Here is a 22,270-nt window from a genome sequence, read left to right as displayed (position 1 = left end):
CAATATAAATAATCATATCGAAATGCATTCTCGTGGGAAATCACTTTGCTCGATACTATTTAAAGAGTATTATGTGTTTATCTGGACCTACATTTGCAAATACTCTATCAAAATCACGTCGGTCCATTATGTAATTTACACAATAATGCTCTCTAATCAATACCGCCTGTTTTGAGAGTGAGAGTTGTTTCCTTGTTGGATGGTCCCGGATGGAAGAGCGACGTGAGTCCCTGCCAAAATTAAAATTTATCATTTGTGGACCAATGAAACAGTAGGGTCGACATCGTTTAAGAGACCACTACCAAAGAGGAAGCGCTAAATCTTCTTCACATGAAACGCTTACACATAGCTATCACAATATTTCCCACTGATTTGAATATAATCTGAAATGAAAACAAAAATTAACTAATATATCCTTATTAAATCATCTGCTTAAAATAAACATTATCATTGTGCAGCTGCATTTTTGAAATCGTCTGCTTAAGTTTGAGAAGAAACAAAAATAGAATCTTATCAATTGGAAAATTCTTCTTTTTTTGCCTCAATTTTCCCAAATCATAGGTAGAGATATAATCTTTATTTACGTAAGTCTGGGACTGTTTGTTCTTGAGAAAAAATCGGTTTGCAAATATAAAAGTAGACCAATTGAAATGCAAGTTGCATTCGGTATGGACGCTGATAGGCGCAAGACGTCGTCACCGTTTTGATATTTAGCGGCAGTCCCGAACCGAGGGGCGCTTTGCCAATACACAAAACAGTGTTTCATTGCACATTTACTGTATGATCATCAAACCAACATTGTGTCTGCACCACACCAAAGGGAGATAAGATCCAAAAATGTCATCAACATCCATAGTGACTCTAGCATTGGTATCAGCGATCCTGCTAACAGGTATTTGCAATTGTAATTTTATTTTTATTCTTTTATTCTCTTTATTTCATATGGTAAAATTGTATGTGAATGAAAGAACATAAGGTGTTGTGTTATTAATATTTTTTAAGTAATCTTAGACATTACCGCATTGACCACAGATATAATAAATCAGAATCATTTTATACAGTATGTTATTAATAACACAATTATATAATATTAGTCTGCCCGATTATTAACTCTTTTAGTCTTTTATAATTAGATTTTTTCTAATAATTTCATTGAAATATTTTGTTCTATAATTATTTAAAAGTTTAAAACCAGAGATATAAATATATTTTAAGTGCTATCATATATTTTAGAAAAGTTTGCTTTAAAAATCTAAAGTTATATTCATATTTTCCTGCTCTGTGCATTTGTATAAAGTAATTTTAATTTCATATAACGTTCGTTTTTAATTGTACAGGTGAACCTTGCATAACGAGCATAATCTATTCCAAAATTTCCGGATTTTTACTCGTTTAATTAAACAATTTTTCCCATATGTACTAATGAAATATACGATAATGCGTTCCATTTTGGAGTTATTTTTCTTACAATTTATTTTGTTCGTTAAACGAAATGCTCGTTATGTTAAGCGAGGTTCCACTGTATTTCAGTAAAAACATAACTGAAGCAGAAATACGTTGATATATAATTATTTGAACAAGCTTTACATTAATTTATCAATTATGCCAGAAATTCTAAAAATGATGTTTTTTATAATAAAATTTTAAAAATTAATTAATTAAATTAAAATGTATTACGAATTATTCATGTATTCTTTTTATTTCACACTTCTTGTAATTATTATTATTGACAATAAAATAGGCAACAGAACATTAAAGGTGTTTTTTACATTAGTTTTTAATATTTACAATAATGTAATTTATAAAAATGAATTTACGTAATATTATTCATAAATAAATAAATAAATAACTTTTACAAAGTGCTATTGCCAAAAGTTATTAAATATTGCACATACAGACGTATTTAAGGAAGTTAAGTATATTTATATTCGTCTGTCGTAAATATATGGAGAAGTTAAGTAACAAGTGTAAATTCAATTCTTGCAACATTAAAAATATTTTCTACAGTATAAAATTAATTCAATTCATTTTCATAAATTTAGTAATTTTCTAGTTATATTTCATATTTCATTTATAATGATTAATTTTTATTTAATAATGATATAATGTTATAATTGCTAAATAATTTAAAAAAAATGCAGAAAAACCTTTGCTGCAGTTTAATTTAATTTTTGTTATTATATTGAGTTTATATTTTGGTGGTTTGTTGTTGTAATAAATATTATTATTTTTTAAAAAAGTTATATTATTGTATATTTATATATAATAACAAATATAATATCTTTTCAAAAGTGGAACAGCCAGCTATTTCAATTTCTTTCTTGATTATTACAAATAAAAGATAGTATGAATCGACGCAATTATTGGAAACGAAAGATATAAATTAAAGACATTCGAGTACATATATAAATTGGTTTCATTGTGCAAAAAAAAATATATCAAACCCAAGTCACAGATAAAAAGAAAACCATCAATAACAAGAAAATTCATATATATTAATATTTAAATTAGTAATAATGCAATTTATTTTAATTAACCCAAGTCCGGAACAATTTAATTCAAAACGATCGTTAAAATCAAGTAATGAACTTGAAAATACATATTTATTTATAACGATTAGTTATCTTTTCGGATTCAATCAATAATTGGATTACTCAAGTGAGACGCCGATAAATGCAAATAATTGCTCAGATTTGTTTGAATAATCCAAAGGCTAATCTTATCATCATTTCGATGGATATGAAAATGATGAAAAATTCCGTCTGATTACTGTTTTCTTATGTAACATGAATAATGAGACAGTAAATAAATGCAGTATAAACAGGCAAAACCGTATTTAATATACTTAAATCGCACTAGTGAATTATGCAACAGTTGCACACACACATACAACGATATCAGATATCTATGTCGAAATAAATGTTTAGAATCGATATCGACCTATGTTTCTTTGAATGTCATTTTAACTATGCATTCAATCTAAACATAGTTTGATAAAACAATATTTATTTATAATTTTTTATTTATTAATAAAAATAAAATACATTATTATGTTTGTTTCTTGTTTAGTGCGATAGTTAACAATATTTTTTTGGCAAACGGCGAAGTAATAAAACGAAGAATTTATAATAATATGGAGCATCAAAAAGTATTTGCGTTTTAGTAGCTAGCTCATCCTTTATCATTAGAATGCTAATAATAAATGATCCCAGCCAACGGATCAACAATGCAACTCATTTACATCAAAACAATGCGCGCTGATTATTATTAATCAATTTAAAATAAAAACAGCAAGAGATTATCTCCGGTTTATTAGGTCATTTATAAATTTATATTATATAAACATATTTGCATGTTGATAAAAGACGGACGGACGAAGATGTTTGGTGGCACGTTCCAAAGTCAACGATAAACGAGTGCAGAAGGCGCCATTGAAATTTTGTTTATTTTCGTGAAGCTAAAAGGACGAATCCATTGAGACTACGAATGCACATCGAAGACGATATTGTTGTATAAATATTAAATGGACGTTTTAAAGAAGTGCCCAATTTTCCAATTGACCCATGCGTACTCTAATGCTCTCTATGTCCCACAGTTGGAGAACAGTTCCGTCCGCTTTGCATTATTATTGTATAATTTCAGCTGATCGACGAACATTGTTTACATGCTCGGCGCTTTTCATGAAAAACCGCGCACAACAAACGAACTTACATAACGAAGATTAATTAGAGACATTGAGAAAATGTTCATTTCTCTTTGCAAATTATGAGGATACATAATTACTATCAACGGCAATTCCATGCATTTCATGTACAAGCACAAAGATCTGAAACGATCTCCTTTTATCATACGTTTTCTTTTATTTTACCATTCGAATAAGTCTGTAATCACATAATTTAATTTTACATACATTAATTATGCATAGTATCATCACACACTAATGTAAAAAGAGAACAAGTTGTTTCTTCAACAAAAAAATGACATACATATGGTTTACACTTAGCCATCAAGAAGTTGAAATTCGACACATTTTATAAGATAAGCAAACTATGTCGCATTAGTTCTAAGGTGTTATATGTGTAAGGTGTTACTATAACTATTTGAAGCAAACAAAGTTGAACATTTCTAGAAGATGAGTTTAATAAAATCAAGTTTTATAAACCATGTTGAAGAATTAAAGATAAATTGACATAATCAAGACAATGGAGAAATAAAAAGAATCAATTTCATAAACAAATTTAAAGATACAATATTCATTTTTAAATAGGGCTACCCAATTTTCTGTATAAAAATATAAATCACCTTTAATAGATGAAAATTTTATGAATACAAAGTTTATTCTATTCAAATATAGTGTTTTGAAAGATTTAGAATTTGAAGATAATTTGGCAAAAAAATATTAACTTGGATTTTATATCTTTGTATATTAAATAACAAATGCAAGAAAGTATTCAAATTCAATCATTCAATAATATCTATCAGCACCAAATTAAAAGTTATTATGGAAAAAATATTGTTTTAAAGAAACTCACAAATTAATATACAGAAAACATGTTTTTGTGCGGTAGATAAGGACCGCATAAAAAAAATCGCACAAAAAAAATATTCGAAATATTCATAAATTCTTACATATCACAAATAACTTTGTACAATACATTAGAGAAACTTTTTTATGCGGTGAATAGTGAATGAAAATAAGTTAAAAATTTACGAAATACATGAGAAAGTGCCTCCAAACAAAATAAATAATAAAATTACATATGGAAACATTTTAAAAATATTTAATTTCTTATTTTACGTCGTGATAATCCAAAACGCGCTTCTTGTGATGAATTGATTCAAAATCGACTAACAGAATCAATTGAGCAGGCTGTACATATGCACACTGATAGAAAACATTACAATGGTGCCAACGTCGTTGGAATTGGTTGGATTTCATACACCGCATAAAAAAACCGCACAAAAATAAAATCGCATAAAAATCAATAGATACTAAAATTGTTTTAAAATGCTTACTAACATTTACACAAGAAATGGAATAAATGTAAGTCTTTTATTTTATTTAAATTTAAAAAATGCATTTAAATAAACTGTATATTTATACCACGTAAAACTAAAAATATAATAGATTACCAAACTACAAATGTCATTCATTAATATTTGACAATGTTAAGTAATGTGTGCTTCGAATAGTTTTTGGATATGTAACTCATACGCTGTGCCAATTATCTCGAGAAAAAAATGCACTTGCAAAACGGAGATTATTTTCAAATGTAAAACATTCACAATATATTTAAATATATAAGTATTGTTATTACAACAGTAGCACAGCAATGCCTCGCATAGTGCGTTATTGATCAGTACAATCAATACTTCAAAGCATATTAATTTTGTATTGAGCAAAATAAAAAAAAAATGGTTTTTCAATACAGTTTTAAACTCTTTGATTAGTCAGGTTTCAAAACGTGCGGGTTATTGGCGGGTTTATATCTTTATGCGCTTTAATTAACTGTTACAAAGGGCTATTGACCATGTTTATTCTTATTATTTACATTTATTTAAGATTGCTGTTTTTTTTATTAATTACTTAGAAAAATAAAATAAATATGACTCTGACCCAATTACATAAACATACATAGAAGACTAAGAAAACTCAATCTTTTGTAAAGCCTCAATCTTATGAAAACTATTAATTATAAATAAATTATACACATATAAATGCTTTGTAGTCATTATGTAGACTTGCAAATAGTAGAAGAAATAGTAGTGACTATTGAAATCTTTTGAAGAATATGTTCACATTTGTGTACAATATATTGTATATTAAATTAAAACAAAATCATGATTTCTTTTGTATTTTCAGGATTTTCGAGAGAAGTGCATTCCGCCAAATGGTCCCACCACGATTTAGGTGAGTCTAAAGTCTAATCATAGTATTGGTTATTGTAGAAACCTCTCCAAACCAAACTAAAATAATTGTTTTTTAAACTTAATATAAATACGAGACTAAATATAAACCTGTGCATCTTAAATTGCTCTATCAGATCATGCACGCATTTAGAACATTATAAAACATCAACTTCCTTTGATAAACAATTTTCATAAAAATACAATGTTACTCAATAAGTCGCGGTAAATTTAAAAAAATGATTGCGTAAAAACCGTTTGTTTATTAAAATTCACTATCGAAACAGGACGTTTATAATTAAGTAATAGCAAATAATGTGCGCACAAACATGAATATCGGTTATTTACAATAATAATAATCGATCGTTCATGTACATTTTCGTTTCCAAAGAGAATCGTGTTTATAAATATGAGATGACTTTCATTCCGAGCGTCTATTGGATGCACTAATGGAACTCTGGCGTTCAACCAACCGCACCAGTAACACTCTTTTGCTTTTGACTCAGTTATATAGGACGCTTTTATTATAGATGAAGTCAATCAAAAAATTTAAAAAATATTCAAATGAAATATTTGTTCATACAACAAATAACGTAATATAAAAAGGACAATATAGCAAATAGTTGCCTTCATAAATTGTATAATATTTGTTACAAATTTTCAGATGCGTGGCCTAAGTTATGCCAATATGGGGAGAAGCAGTCACCCATTGATTTAGACGAAAGCGTGGCCATAGATCTTTCAGAGGAACCTTTCAAATTGTTTGGTTATTCCAGCGATTATGAAACGGTACTAATGAACAACGGACATTCAGGTTTAAAATATTTTATTTCAACCACCTTTTTTTTCTAAAAAATATTTGAATTTACAGTTGTTGTCAATTTGGTGGATGACAATGCCAAGCCAATCATGAAAGGCGGTGGTCTCAATGATTCATATACTTTACATCATATTCACTTTCATTGGGGCTCTGAACATACATTCAATGGCGAAAGGTAAATATGTTACTTATCTAGTATGGATAGAGGACATTAATGGTGATTCTTAATAGATTACCCCTGGAAGCACATTTTGTCCACTATGCTACACGCTTCAAATCATTAGAGGCAGCAGTCCAAGAGGAAAATGGACTTGCTGTACTTGGAACTATGTTTAAAGTAGGTATATTTTCTTATTATTTTGAAGCAGCCGCTGCATAGCTTTTTTTAAATAACTATCAAAATAAGTAAAATTTTAAAAGCACTTACCGATGGACGTTGGTCAATGTTTAACATAACTGCAATACATAAAGTTGCATCATATTCTCCGCCTATCTGAAAAATTAAACCGAGAACTAGAATCAATATTCTTCTAAGATGAAAATGTTGATAAGGGAAACTAGAAAATATTTAATGAAATATATGTACTTAAATATAATGGTTATTTTCTTAAACTGATAATAGACTCCAGTGATCTTTAACATTGTATTATGTATTATGAAGAGTTAAAAGCTATTATAAATCGTATTGAAATCCTGTAATATAATTATAAATAAGTAAACTATAACTATCTCATGTACTACATTGTCCGTTGAAAAAAACAAAATTCTGTTCGGAAACTGAAGTTTCACTATATCAAAAAATTCAATAATCAAAAATTAAAAACTGAAAAAAGTACAAAATAAATAAATATTTACTGAATTGAAAACTTTCTTTAAATAATACACTCCCCATAAGTTTACAGTTTATAATCATGCAATTTGTTTTAATAATACAATACTTATTGAACATTCAGTAAACTTTTTCATTGTGGACAATTGTTGTTGATTGCGACAATTCGCTTAATTACATAATAATAATGTATAATACAGATGTTAATCAATTCTTAATCTTCTTAATCCGACTGTTTGAAATGTTTCGGTTATTAAGCAGTAGAAAATTTTAAATCACTCAATTTTATAATCATGCTTAACTTGGCATCTGCCATCCTTTTTTTTATAAGACTTCTATTTCAAAGTCCTTTATACTAATTTTAGTTTAATTTCCAGATTAGTTTTATTTCACAATTGTTTAGTAGTATTTCTATTAGTTATTATACTAATTATAGTATACAGGGGAAATTATGTATGTATATGTTTATATATACTGCTATGCTATAACTATTTGGAATGCTTAGCCAAATGTAAATATACGATATTTTTTTAATATAGAAATTCACTTTTAGAATGGGTAAACAAATAAGCTTGGAAAGAAAAGCAATAAATCATGTAGTTAAAAAAGATAGATGAGTATGTTTGCGTTTTCAGAGAAAATCTGCTGCAGAAAAAAATGTAGGAATCCCGTCCATTTGCCAGGTTAAAAGTAAATAGCAACAATTCAGGCAACACAATGCATAAAAAATACAACGAGAACTTTAAACTTTGTGCGAGATATAGTTACGCATTCGCGCGTACGCAAATCGCGTATATTTATAGTTTCGTGTCAGTGTTGCGAACCTTGGACAGTCAGAGCTGCATTGCATCTTCTTCCAAATTTATATAAAAAGAAAAGAAAATAAAGTGCAAGTTATTTAAGGCCCCCCAATAAATTCCTAGTTCTATGGTGCGCCTACTTTCAACTGTTATTAAATGGAAACAAAAACTCTTAGCGTCTCGTAAAACAATGAATTATTTAAAATGCTATCAATATTTTGTCTAAACATGATAATTTGTTGTCAACTTTAATGCGTTTTTCATTAACTTTTCAGCTGTCTCCTGACGATGTAGAGCCAATTGAATTTCTGACGGAAATTATGGAGCAAATTGCAGATTCTCCGAATGTCGAGGTGCAAATCAATGGAACAATCCGACCCAGGGATTATCTGCCCTGTGACCTGGCGGGATTCTTTAGGTATTCCGGATCTCTGACGACTCCTGGTTGTAACGAGGTGGTGGTTTGGACCGTCTTCACAAATGTCTTAACACTGTCTAAACAACAGGTGGGTAAAAAAAACATTGTAGTTGAGCGCTGCTTTACAGTAATGTATTTTCAGGCCAAATATTTTGAGTTGATCGACTTGGACACCTTCCGACCGGTACAGAAGTTGAACGATAGACAACTCTATTTGAAACGGAGTCCTATTAATTCAGCACAGACACAATCTGCGCCCATAATACTTACACTAGCCGGAATCATATTATCCAGCATTTATTCGTTCTAGAATTTAGTTTTTCTTACATCCAATACTTGTTGATTAATATGTATTTATTATATATAAAGCACTCTCCTGAACTTCGTAAAGTAACAATTACCAAGTTTGTTAAAGTTCTTATTTCACACATTATACGTAATGTTTGTTTGAATAACTAAAACTATTATTAGTAATAACTACAGACCAAAAACTATTTATTTTTTTAAATACATTGCATTTAAGCAATATTATTTAGGGGAAACCAATGAGCAAATAGTCTAAACAAAGAATGTAACCATAGTTAATATGTATATAGTCAATATAATTAATATAAAAACTGATTTTATGTTATACTTTCCTCTGGATTCAACAACTTGTTCAAAAAGAAAGTCATATAATACCAAATATTGAAAAATTATCCTGTTAAAATTACTGTTAAATTTTCCTATTCCAAACTTACTATCGCATTATTGCAATAAATAACTTTTAAAATTATTAGAACCACAGATATTTTTGAACATGTCACATATTTTTTAAAATTTTTGAAACTATGTTTTAATTTCAATTTGACATTTTTTTGTAGAGGAAAAAAACCTTATATAGGGACCACGGATGTAGTCGTGGTCCAGTGTGGTCTCGTGTTTCATCCTAACCCATACGCAGCAGGTACTTGCTAAAGCATGCCTGGCTCAGGTAAAAAAACCCGTATTTTACTTAAAGTAATTTTTATAATTAATCTAATTATTAATTAAGAAATTCAATTCAATAATATTATGTCACTTAATAAATATTTTGGAAAATAAAATAACAGGTTTTATAGATGTATAAAATAGGATATATATTTTTTTCTCACATTTTCTCAATATATTTTTCACACGCACACACAAAAAATATAATAATAAAAAATAAAGTAAACTGGGGAATTTGGTAACTGACACAATTCAGAACATAATTTCAAAACGAAAAGAAATATATAAAAAGAACAAAAAATAATATCACTCAAAGACAATCTCTTACAGTACATGTATATAAAAAAAACTTACAAAAATACTCTTTCTCCCTACAAATATCTAATCTAATGTTCCTAAGATTACGTGAGCTACTAGAAATATATTCAGGGAAACGATTATTAAATCCGAGCACTTTCAAAAACAATCTTGCAAACATTTAGGAATCACTTAAAGTATTGCATTTGTAAATTCTCTCAATCAATTGATGTACAACAATTGAGCAACACATTTATAATGTATGGATTACGTGAAACCATTTTTATATCAACTATATTCCATAGTTATATATGATGAACAAACTTTTTTTTAAATAAAGCTGAAAAGGAAAATGCTTAACTGGTCCGTTGTTTGTACGTTTATGATCGTTCATGAAACTATCGTTTTAATAATACAGTTACAAGATATATTGATGTACAATAATTGCGCATTTCTTTTTTATTTTAAATATCATATAAAACAAAATCCAAAACATTGGATATGTTAGCGGCAAAATATATATAAAAAACGATCAATTTATTTAAAATGTCTTCAGAATGATTTAAAATTCCTAGACAATGTATAAAAATAAACTGACGATAATGCCTATATACTTTGTCGCTGACAAATATATGTAAAATCCCGGTCGGCGTAGAAACATGATGTGTCAGAGCAGGACCTGAGACTCCACACCATTTAATCATTGTACATCGAAAATACAAACATTTAGATTCTAAATTTTAGAAGGTAACTAATGCATAGTGGAATGTCTCAATTACTTAAGCTAAGAAAAACGCGCGAAGTTTAAATAAATACTGATACATTTAAACAGAAAAATTCCTTTATGGCACAAGGAACGTTTCTTAAAAACTTGAATCTAAAGCGATACGCTTTAAACACAAATAAATAATAATGGAATACATCCACTTAATTATTTTTTCGTAAGTCTTGTATCTGGCGTGGTTCACAACACTATTGTGTGCCATTCCAGATACAAGAGGATTGTATGTAAGAACTGGTAAAATATATGAGCCAACATACAATTATCTTCCATGCATTACAAAACTAGTCAGATAACAAACATAATTAAGTAATTAACTTATTTTCTGTAAGTTCGAGATCTTCCTTGGATTTGAACGCTGTGTCAAGTGGATGTATTACATTTTAAGTTAGAGGCAAGATTATATTATCTTTAAATACGATCACAGTGATAAATGTATACTTATTGTATGTATTGTATGGGCACGTAATCGTTTAATTGCAATTGGGATGAGGACTGTCCCGCAGTCTGCATGATGATGTTGTGGTGCGTTGGTAACTGTGTCTGTATGAACGGAACTAGTAAGTTGCTGCTGGAGCTCGTCGCCAGAACATCTTGCTGTAAAAGGAACTTTTCGTCGGCGGTGATTGGAAAGTTGAAGAGGCCTTGCTGCAAGAGCAACTCTTCCGTTTTGCTTAGAGTAAAATCGGTCATAATGTTGTCATGCATCACCAAGTCGGTCTCGTCAATTATAGGAATGTCCGGAATATTGGGACTGTCGTCCACGTTTACGACGGTAACCGGTGTAGGTGACGGTTCCAACTTAGTTACAGTCAACACCTCGGGTTGCTTGATGGTCTTAGTTGGCTTTGCTTTGGCTGGTTTCGGCGGCAAATGCTCCCCTGTCTTATGATCTACGTTATGTCTCCTACGTGTATGCTTTAACCAATTTGGATAATTCGTAAACTTTCTTTCGCAATATTTGCAAGCATATGGACGTTCTCCTGTGTGAATGTTATAGTGTTGCTACAAATACATGTAAATATTAGAATTTCCAAAAACATATTAATATATCTTTTCATTGCATTTTTTTTATAAGATTAATACTTAATAATTTTAAAGATTAAAGAAAATATCAAAAATGTATTTTACTTATGTTGGAAATGTACTGTACTTGTCGTACATATATACTTTCGTTCGAATTTTGTACGTTACTTTGGATGACTCAATAGATATTTTTATTCCTATAATAAGGTATCTAAATGTATAGACTGCATATTTTTGAAATTAATATTTCAAAATTTCCAATATAATTTAATTGTATTAAACGGAACTTGTAATATGTAAAAAAAAGCAAAATTTACCTTCAATTTGGTGCTGCTCAAAAATCCTTTACTGCAATACGTGCAAATGTACGGTCTTTCTTTTGCATGAACCATGCTATGTACCTTGAGACAACGTTCAGTCTTGTACATTTTTTGGCACACTTCACACTTAAAGGGCCGTTGCTCACTATGGAAACTATAGTGACGACTTAAATGCGATTTTTCTGTAAAACTAATAAACCAGACAGTAAATTTCAAATTCCAAATTCATAAATTTAGCAAACTTACGTTTTACCGCACTTATCACATTCGTAAGGTTTATCGCCTGTATGCTGTTTAACGTGCTGTTGCATATTAACCTTCTGGGTAAACGTTTTCCCGCAGACATCGCACATAAATCTTCTACCCAATCTATGCACGTTCATGTGAGAAGTCAATCCGCCCCGTGTATGTAAACTACAAGAATAACGTCAATATTTATTTTGAAACAATTTGAAAAAAATACTTACACCTTCCCACATTCAACACAGGGATAAACCTCTTTAAATTCATTCTTGTGTTTTTTTAAATGAATCTTTAAGCCAGGCTTAGTTACAAAACATTTGCCACATTCCTCACAGGAAAAAGGCTTGGCTCGTGTATGTTTTGCCAGCATATGAACATGCAATAAACTCTGCAAACTAAACCCCTTGGAACATTCCTTGCATCTAAACAATGATATAAAATACTTAATTAAAAAAATCTCTGTAATAATAATTACATACTTATATCTGTCTTCAGTGATGTGTCTGTAGCAATGTGATCTGAATGTAGAATACTTTTCAAGACTCCTATTACAGAATGAACAGGTATAAACTGGAGTAGTCCTGTAGTTTTCCTTATAGTGAGTATCAAACTCTGTTTTATAAGAAAACATCTTTTCACACATATTACACTTAATACCTAGATGTGATCTAAACTCCTCCTTGACATTATGTAATATATTTTCATCAATTACTTCACCATCTGTAAATTGTAAATTCAGTCAATATTCAGAAATAATGCATTTCCCTAATAACTCACCAGCTTCCTCTTTGATCCCTTTGAAAATACTATCCTCACTAATTTCATTGATACTGTCATCAGCATCTTCATCAGTGTTAAAATCACATTCACTCTTAATTTTCTCTTCACCCTCTTTAATCTCAGATTGCACAGCTCGCTGGGGTGTCAAATTCTTCCTTTTGTTCTTCTTGGTCTCATTCTTCTTTGGGGACTCCAAGTCCTCAAAGTCATCGTTGAACTCAAAGTTGATATCATCAAAGGTCTCATTACTAATAAACTGCCATTTCATCAATTTGTCACAGTCTTCAAGTGTAAGAGGAACCTCGGGTAACACCACCTCAGTCTCCTCAATCTCAGTCTTTAGTATAAACTGGTCATCAGCAGCCAGTGGCGAAGACAACACATCCGTATGCCTCATACTTGCAAGAACTGTTCATCTAAAGAATAAGTAAACAAACATTTGTTTTAAGGTTAAGGTGAACAAAAGTAAACATAGAAATGACTGGTTTTAACAAAACAAACTAATTTTGGATATTTCTGAATGTACCTCATGCAGTTCACTACTGAATCCTTTAAAGATGGTCCCAACAGATAGCGGTTGCAATGGGGTTCGATACCGGCTTATTATAATCACCACTTTAACTTAATTTGCACGAAAAAACTAAACTTTTATTTACTATGGCAACAACAAAAACATTGAGCGGCCATTTTAGCAAATTCTGACGGTGGCTTTGGTCGTTTCCGTATGCGACCAGCGCCATTTTTGAATCTCGGAAGCGCACAAAATTCAAATTTCATTCTATTTCGTTATAAAACATTCAGTAAATTAATTTTACCATCAAATTTACACGAATAATCAATAAAAGTAAACAAAAATCCATTAACAATAAACAAACATTATATTGCAATCGGAAAAATCGAAAATATATATAAATAAAATAGTAACATTTATATAAAATAAATTATATAACAAAGTTATACCGAAACTCAAATGGATTTACGTAAATATTCAATTAGTCCATTGATGTATGTGCTAAATGTATAAACAACTTCAAGAGTAAATTAATTTCTATAACAAGTAACCTTTTCTTCACGGAGGGCATATTTTAGAAATGCGTGAATTCGGAGGAAAATGTGGGATGAACAGGGTCATCGTAGAAGGGGTATAGTGTTTGTTTAAATAATTAAAATATAGAAGAAGATATTTGAATTTTAAAATAGACAATCTGGTGCCCGCGGGCACCTCTGTTTTAAGTACTTATTGCACTTAAGTACGTATTGACTTATTGTTTCAAAAGATATAAATATTAAGCAATTCAAGAAATCATCAAAAACAGAGATTGTAATTTGAGATATATCAAAAAAAGCTGTTAATCTTACATTTTCACAAAAGGTTGTTGGTTCGATTCCCAAAAACCAACAAAAAATTGTGGGGGCTGATAAACCCGAAAAGGGTATAAATAGGTCCAAAAGGAGATTTATATCAATAATAATAAATTGATATAAATCTCTTTTAAATTAAAAAAAAATATATTGAATATTATCAGGACTAAAAATGGTTCAAATAATAAAACAGAGTAGGTTTGTATCAAACTGTATTTCAATTATTTCTTTCATTATATAAATACAATATTAGAATACAATGCGAAATAAAACATACGATTTATGTAAAAAAAACGAAAGAATAATCATTTTTGACAGAGACTTCTTTATATTTTTTCTTTCGTGAAGCCTGAAGCGGTCTTGTTAATTAATAATAGTAAACTTAAAAAAATCTTGTAAGAGAATATTGGAAAGTTAAGTACAAATATATAAATATAAAGATTATATTCTTCTGCGTCCAAGGCCACCCCCGTAACCGCCTCCCATGCCGTTACCATTCGGATTGATCCCAGGTTGTGCAGAGTTCAAGAACAGCTCAATATAGCGGTGCTGCATGTGGCCCTTGTCTTTGCTCATCGCCCTTATAGCGTCCTCGTGACATGCAAACTCAACGTCTGCCTCTCCGGAAGCGCGGCCAGAGTTATCCGACAGCAGGTGAATGTCCACGGGTATAATCGGCTTGAAGAACTAAAAATGAAGTACAATTAGTCAGATTAAATCGAACTATATGAGAATGACGAATCGTGTTACATCGGCAATGTCCATTTGGGACGCTCGGAACGGAAGGCCGCGCATGTGGATGCAATGCATTCCACCGGCGCCACCGCCTCCGCCGCCACCACCAGTGGTACCGACGCCCCCGATAGGTAGCCCCCTGTTCCAATCGGGCGCATAGCCGCCGCCACCGCCTCCTCCTCCGCATCCACCACCGCCCATTCCGCCATCGTTCCCACCCTTCCACGAGTTGCGCCCATCGAACCCACCATTGTATTCGTAATTGTTGGAAGAGAAAACGCCCTTGAAGTTGCGCGACATTCTCGTCTGTAACCGATTATTCATCCCCCCGAAATTACCACCGCCGCCGCCGCCCACGGCTCCGCCTCCACCACCGTTGCCGCCCCAACAATTACGATCCACGCGATTGTAAGGGCGGGGTCGGTAGCCGCCTCCGCCTCCACCAATGCCTCCTCCTCCTCCGCCACCGCCGCCCCCTGACCCACCCATCATTCTCGACGGCGGTGGATTGCTTCGGGTGTTGTTCGTAAACCCGACCACGCAATTCACTTCAGACAAACTGCTCCGGAATATTTCTATGTACCTATGTGTTTAAACCCAGAAAAGAAAACAAAAATATCTCATGTAATATTAAGAAATTTAGCAAAATCTACTTGTACTTATACAACAAAAATAAAATAAAAAGAACCCGTTTAACGTTTCCCTCATTTTGCAGCACACTTTTTGCATTTGTTTATAATGATGTAAATACGAAAAACAAAAGATAAAGAAATAAAAATGATGTGAAGTGAAATCAGAAAAACGTAAAACTGAAGAGAAATAGAAGGTGTAGAATATACCAACCCTCCCATTTGAGAAAAAAATAATCTACACAATTATCATTGTACATTGTAATAATATTTGCATTGGTTTGCTTTTTAAATAGAACCCCACCTGTGTGCAATCTTTTCCCGATGTTTCTGCAGAGATTTCTCTGCCACTTCTTTGTTTACAAATTGTACGTATGCTTCCCCAGAACTCCGCCCTGAGTAGTCAGTCATTAGCTTAATTCCATTCGGCACAATCTCCAACCCTAATACCCAGAAAACACACAACAAATACCCTTTATTCATAGCACTTTCCAAATAGAGAAAATAAATGTATCATCCCTCAATTTATATCCCAAACTTATATTTTTTTTTTCATGTTCCCCTCCCCAAAAATTTTTGACAAAACCAAAAATTATACACATACCACTGAAGAATTGTGCAATTTCTTCTTTTGAACAGCCAAATGGTAAGCCCCGCAGTCTCACGACGCCATCCTCATTGGCCCCAAACTGAGCGCCTGATCGTTTGATTACCCAATCCATCTCTGCTCGATTTACATTGAATACTTAAACAGAAATTAGACATGTACATTTATGAACCTCAAATGGATATAATCCAAATTGTACCTTCAATGTATCTATTCCCCATATGCTCCCTATCCTTCTGGCAGGCCTGCAGAACGTCTTCAGCATCTTCCATTTCAATAAAGGCTTCGCCGTTGGGGCGGCCTTCCTTGGAGGTGGTCATGTGCACACCATGTTTGCCCCCCTTTATGTTGCAATCGCTAAAGAACTTAACGATGTCGTCAACTGTGGCTGACCAGGGTAAGCCCCTCAGCTTAACCACGAAACCATCCTCGACATTGGTCATATCCTCCTGCAGCTTCATGCCGGGATTTTGGTGGTTCTCCGTCGACATCACAAAACCGCCCGAAATACTTTAAACGTACCGGAAACTAATGCAGCGATGAAAAACACACTCTAAAGACGGAAAAAAAGGAGAAAAACACACCCAAAGTAACCGATATTTGTCAAAGCAAAAACAATTCTCCGGAATTCCGGAATTCTCTCCGCTGCGTTTGCGGCTACAGTACTGCCAACTGCAAACAAAACTAACAAAATAATAATAGAAAAAAAACAAAGAAATTTTAAGAACAAAATTTTATTTTTTTAAATTTTGTTGTGAATATTAGAAGCTAAATAATCAAAATTCATCGATTTTAAAGAAATAAATAGGTTTCCACCGACTTTAATAAATTAATTGATTTACCGTTTTTACACACTCAAATAAAAACGTGACAAGAAATTAATTATTCTCTAGTACAAATTCTAATTAAAAAATAAATATGAGGTAACCTATTACCAATTTTCGAATTAGACAAATTATTCGTCCCTTTCATTACTCATGAGCAGAGAGTCGAACCGATATTAATTTCGTTCCGGTTTATGGTTACGTTCCAAGTAAATTTCCAGATTCAGTTTCCGTTCAGTTCCGGTTGAAATTAAAATTTAAAATCGAAAAATAACCAATTTAAATATTAATTATTCTTGTATTTGTTTTCGTTTTGAGATTGGCGTAATGCGTCGAAAGGACGCAGCTAAATGGAAGAGGCTCCTCCTAGAGGGAGGTAGCAGGCGGAAGAAAAAAAAAAATTGTTTTCGTTGATTTATTCATTATAAAACTTAAGAATTAGAAATATTCTATAATAAAATTTGTTCATTAATTGTTTGTATTATTTAATATTAAAAACAATAAATTAATTTTAATTTAGAATATTTCTTAATTTTAAGGTTTATTAAGTCAAGTAAAACAAATACAATAATAATTGTTATTAACAACTAACAACAATTAATAATATTGTAGAAATTTCCGATATAAAATTGAACTGAAATTAACCGTAATTAAAATTACGTTACAGTTACGGTTCTATTAAAAAAAAATCCGGATAATTTCGGTTTACGGTTCGACTCTCTGCTCATTTGCATTTGTAAGGCCGAAGCTACCAAATAGGCAAACTGCACATTTGTCCAGGGTGGCTAGTAAAAATGTACTACACGTCTAAAGAGATTTTTTGGAAATAATCAAGACAGAAGTGAAATGATATATTGCATAATTCCAAATTATTATGATGCCGTGAATCACAATCATGATTTACTTAAGAATGACATTGTTATGAAGTATTGTTCATTACGAAACTCAATTCAAACTTTTTGGTCCGCGACCCCCTTTTGCACTTAAAAAATTTGATGGATATGTGTAGAGAAACATACCTTTCGGTCTGTCATCAATTTTTCTGCGACCCACACTTTGAGAATCACTGTTCTACGGTTATACGGAAATATTGAGTGAAGATTTAAATATTCTAAAATAAATTAATACAGCAGCAGACTTCGCAAATTATTCACTTTTGACAAGAACAAAAATCATGAATAAATATGTTCGCAAAATCGACAATGTAATTAGAAACGCGTGTCTTGAGAAATTGAAGACACGCATTGTGAAATATTTATCCTCACAAAATAAATTGTTGTAATCCTGTGGCAAAGACACAGTGTTAAATAAAAAATATATAGTGTATTCTTGTTAATGATTTAATGTACAACAAATTGAACTACAGCTCAGCAAGGAAATTTAGATAAATTTGAAGTCGCGATCGGCGTAGGCGACAAGTCCGGCCCGTCGTTTGGCTTCTTTTTCCGTTCTATCCTTTTGAACGATATAGCCGCAGACGACGAACGGGACTACGATCAACATCATACCGAACCTCACGTTCTTGAATGTAGGCCTGAAATGCTCAAAGGTGTTAATCCTCATGGCGTTGTGTCTCTGGATGGCAGGGTCGAACTGTGAACAAATACAAAAGAAAGAACAATTAATCATTACGCCGAGACGAGATTATGTAATCAAATCTTGATTGCATTATAGCGATGCAACGGTTGCTCATCTTCCTATTACTTATTTAGAAAATTCATCTTCTCAGGCGCTTGCGAATGTTTAATTAGTCTTGCCCGAAGAAAGAACAATAAATGATGACGATGACGAGATATCAGAAACTGAAGCGAAGAGTACTTATTTTTTATTTGTTTGCATATAACTTTACTTTATTCTTGTATGGCAGGAAAAGTTGTTTTGTAGATAATTTATTCATATAATAGAATGTAAACAATTTTTAACAGAATGTCAACTAGTTTTCAAGTGTCATCTTTGACTAAAAGTAGGTGTAATTTATTGCTTATTGAAATAATATTTTTTTAGGAATTTATGTTCAAAAAAAGCAGATTATGGTATTGTAACTGTAAAATTTGCGAATTTTCTAATAATAACATTTATTGCAACAAATTACTATACCACAAACTCAAAAAAATAATAGACCATAGGTCTTTTTGCCCGATATTAATTTAATAAAGTTAATAATTTGTTATTATTATTCAATCTAACGCAATGTTACTATACACAAAAAGTTCGTACGAATAGCTGGTGGTAGGAGATAAAACTCTCACCGCGGATCGGCGGGAAATATTAAACAGCCGACAATCGTATGCGCTTCTAGTCTTCGTCCAGCATCGATTAATTCATGGTGATTAAGACGTCTCCTCAAACATACTATTGTAATAAACAGCAATCAAAAAGCTAATTACTATTCAAACAACTTTAAATCCGTAAGTATCCTTTTTCTTATTGTTCTTACTCGTGTTTTGCTTCGAGATTGTCTTTCGCTCGCTACATGCTAAATTATTATCCGAAACAAAAGTATTTCGTTAGAAAGTCAAATGCAATAATACTTAAGAGCAATTTTAAGCACATTACAGGCATTCCTTGATATCCACTTTCGACATATTTTTTTTACAAAATTGCAAAGTATCTAACGTAGTATTAAAATAGGAAATTCCCATCGACAATATTAAATTGTTTTTGTATAGCACAAATTGCCTCATCGCAATTTTAGTACGTCTTGACATTTAGCAAATTGCCAGTAATATTAATTAATTTATTATTTACAATTTCGGTTCAAGACATACTCGTACGTTTTGATCCGAAGATCCCAAGGCCAAACATCTTGCCTATCAATGGGTTAATGCAGTAACCTTTAGCCAATGCAGGACTTCCATCACTTGAAATGTCACGTTCCAATTTATTGTACAATTCAGTTGATTTTCTTTTCCTATAGGACAAAAGATGTTGGCCAAATTGTCGCTTATATGTCTAATTTTGGGGACTGGTGATGCCCAATTTTTCGGATCGCGGTCGCCACTTCCGTCCCTGACAAAAACCGCCAATAAGCTCACTAATGCCGCCACCAATTTACCTAAAACTGGTATCAACAGCCTTCTATCATTCAATCCTTTAAAACTTGCCGAAGAGGCCCTTGACAATTCATGGTCAACTTTCCAGGTAAGAATTTTATATTAAATTATTTCCAACTACTAACATTTGTTCAATGCAGGGATCATTCGATAAGACCTATAAGACAGCTGAAGAAGCTATACTTCGCAAGGAGAATTTCATCGAGAATATAGGAAAGATTGAAAACTTCAACAAGATCTATTCCAGCGGCAAGTACTCTTTTGTGCAACAGATCAACAAGTTCGCTGATATGCTGCATCATGAGTTCAACAGCATCTTGAACGGATTCGGGCGCTTCCATGCTCCTCGCGTACCTATCCAAAAGTCATCGTCGTTTATTCCCAGCGCCAACGTGCATATCCCAGACAACATCGATTGGAACGAGAAGGGGGCCGTGACACCCGTCAAAAGTCAAGGACTGTGCGGTGGATGTTACGCTTTTAGCGCGGTAATTATACTTATACTCCATATACAAAATCTTCAAATTTTAACATCCCTTATAGGCTGGAGCCATAGAAGGCCACACATACCGCAAAACTGGAGTTCTCACTGAGCTGAGTCCGCAAAATCTAATCGATTGCACTGATCCATACGGTAACGAAGGGTGCGTTGGAGGCCTTATGGATCCAGCATTCCAATACGTCAAAGATAATACTGGCATCAACTCTCTAGTCAACTACCCATACGAAGCGAAGAACGATACATGTCGGTACAAGGTACAGAACCCCGATGCGGAAACAACAGGGTTTGTAACCATCCCCGAGGGCGACGAGAACGCTTTAAAAATCGCCGTAGCCACATTAGGACCTGTCTCCGCAGCAATTGACGCTAGTCAAGACACTTTCCAATTTTACTCGAGCGGAGTTTATTTCGACGAGAAGTGCAAGAATGAGACCATGTACATGAATCATGCGATTCTCGTCGTTGGCTACGGCGTCGAACAAGACGGCAAAGAGTATTGGCTTGTTAAAAACTCATACGGTCCCGAATGGGGTATCGGAGGCTTCTTCAAGTTGGCCCGCAATGCCAACAACCATTGTGGAATTGCCAACATCGCCAGTTTTCCTCTAGTATAAATGATCCATTACCAATACTGCCTGAATATATTAACTATACAAATATATTTTATGAGACATTGATCTCCACTGGGAATTAAAAATGCTAAAACCATAAAAGTGCTATAAAAACTTGTACATATTTTAAATTGATAAACATATTTGTTACACAATTCAATTCTTTGTTTAATATAGATAACAAAATCTATTCTTTTATATTTGTATGTATCCTATAACTGATTTTAATTACAATAAAATTGTGACAAAACATGCATCTTGTATTCAACTTTTTATTTAATAGTTGTTGCACTACTTTCCACTTTTTAAATACATATATACTCAATTTAGTCTTAATAATTTATAACAATACTTATAAAATTATCAACATTTAACAACCTCATGCATATTGGGTTGCCTGCATCTTGTAGGTAATTATTATATTATATAATAAGTCTGTAATTAAACAGCAGATTGTAGAATTTGTAAAATAAACGAAATTAAACATTGTTTAATTAAAATGCGATTGTATAATCGCCTAGTTGAGGTTATGTTCAAATTTAAAATGATGGGGTACTTACGACAGCTCCACCTTCACCAGATGCATGTCTGAAGGGGTTACTAGTCTGTTTTAAGAATTCTTCACGCAAAACGGTCCTACGTTTTGCCTTCTCTAACAGAACTTGTTTCTGAAGAGCGCTCACATCAAATTGCTCCGCCATTTTCAAGTATTTTCACTGGGTTTCCAACACCGACTGTCAGTGTGTATTCAGAACCT

At 32.2% G+C, this 22,270-nt stretch overlaps 5 protein-coding genes across 5 annotated transcripts; 2 read left to right on the top strand and 3 right to left on the bottom strand.

Moving 5' to 3' along the window:
* The first annotated feature begins 644 nt into the window (after positions 1-644).
* Positions 645-9,272, top strand: LOC108563269 (putative carbonic anhydrase 3). Its single transcript, XM_017921894.1, has 7 exons — positions 645-892; positions 5,864-5,911; positions 6,572-6,721; positions 6,779-6,902; positions 6,959-7,064; positions 8,632-8,862; positions 8,917-9,272. Exons 1-7 carry the CDS (start codon positions 838-840, stop codon positions 9,082-9,084), a joined length of 882 nt encoding a protein of 293 aa, XP_017777383.1. The 5' UTR covers positions 645-837; the 3' UTR covers positions 9,085-9,272.
* A 578-nt stretch (positions 9,273-9,850) lies between these two features.
* LOC108563270 (zinc finger protein 431-like) lies at positions 9,851-13,901 on the bottom strand. Its single transcript, XM_017921895.1, has 7 exons — positions 13,717-13,901; positions 13,188-13,606; positions 12,890-13,130; positions 12,635-12,832; positions 12,414-12,581; positions 12,165-12,357; positions 9,851-11,826 (listed from the first exon to the last, which is right to left on the bottom strand). The coding sequence occupies exons 2-7, from the start codon at positions 13,585-13,587 to the stop codon at positions 11,263-11,265; spliced, it is 1,764 nt and encodes a 587-aa protein (XP_017777384.1). The 5' UTR covers positions 13,588-13,606; positions 13,717-13,901; the 3' UTR covers positions 9,851-11,262.
* Positions 13,902-14,751: 850 nt separating this feature from the next.
* Positions 14,752-17,174, bottom strand: LOC108563262 (heterogeneous nuclear ribonucleoprotein H-like). Its single transcript, XM_017921888.1, has 5 exons — positions 16,723-17,174; positions 16,521-16,661; positions 16,221-16,359; positions 15,303-15,870; positions 14,752-15,239 (listed from the first exon to the last, which is right to left on the bottom strand). The coding sequence occupies exons 1-5, from the start codon at positions 17,012-17,014 to the stop codon at positions 14,994-14,996; spliced, it is 1,386 nt and encodes a 461-aa protein (XP_017777377.1). The 5' UTR covers positions 17,015-17,174; the 3' UTR covers positions 14,752-14,993.
* Positions 17,175-18,669: 1,495 nt separating this feature from the next.
* Positions 18,670-22,267, bottom strand: LOC108563268. Its single transcript, XM_017921893.1, has 2 exons — positions 22,074-22,267; positions 18,670-18,940 (listed from the first exon to the last, which is right to left on the bottom strand). The coding sequence occupies exons 1-2, from the start codon at positions 22,212-22,214 to the stop codon at positions 18,728-18,730; spliced, it is 354 nt and encodes a 117-aa protein (XP_017777382.1). The 5' UTR covers positions 22,215-22,267; the 3' UTR covers positions 18,670-18,727.
* On the top strand, positions 19,487-21,647 carry LOC108563266 (cathepsin L1-like). The gene is made up of 4 exons (XM_017921891.1): positions 19,487-19,755; positions 20,265-20,488; positions 20,541-20,888; positions 20,944-21,647. Exons 2-4 carry the CDS (start codon positions 20,273-20,275, stop codon positions 21,514-21,516), a joined length of 1,137 nt encoding a protein of 378 aa, XP_017777380.1. The 5' UTR covers positions 19,487-19,755; positions 20,265-20,272; the 3' UTR covers positions 21,517-21,647.
* Positions 22,268-22,270: the final 3 nt, after the last annotated feature.

Source organism: Nicrophorus vespilloides, unplaced genomic scaffold (genome assembly GCF_001412225.1).
Source record: "Nicrophorus vespilloides isolate i.1.1-1 unplaced genomic scaffold, Nicve_v1.0, whole genome shotgun sequence".
Lineage (NCBI taxonomy): Eukaryota > Metazoa > Arthropoda > Insecta > Coleoptera > Silphidae > Nicrophorus > Nicrophorus vespilloides.
This window is presented reverse-complemented; position numbering and strand designations above follow the sequence as displayed.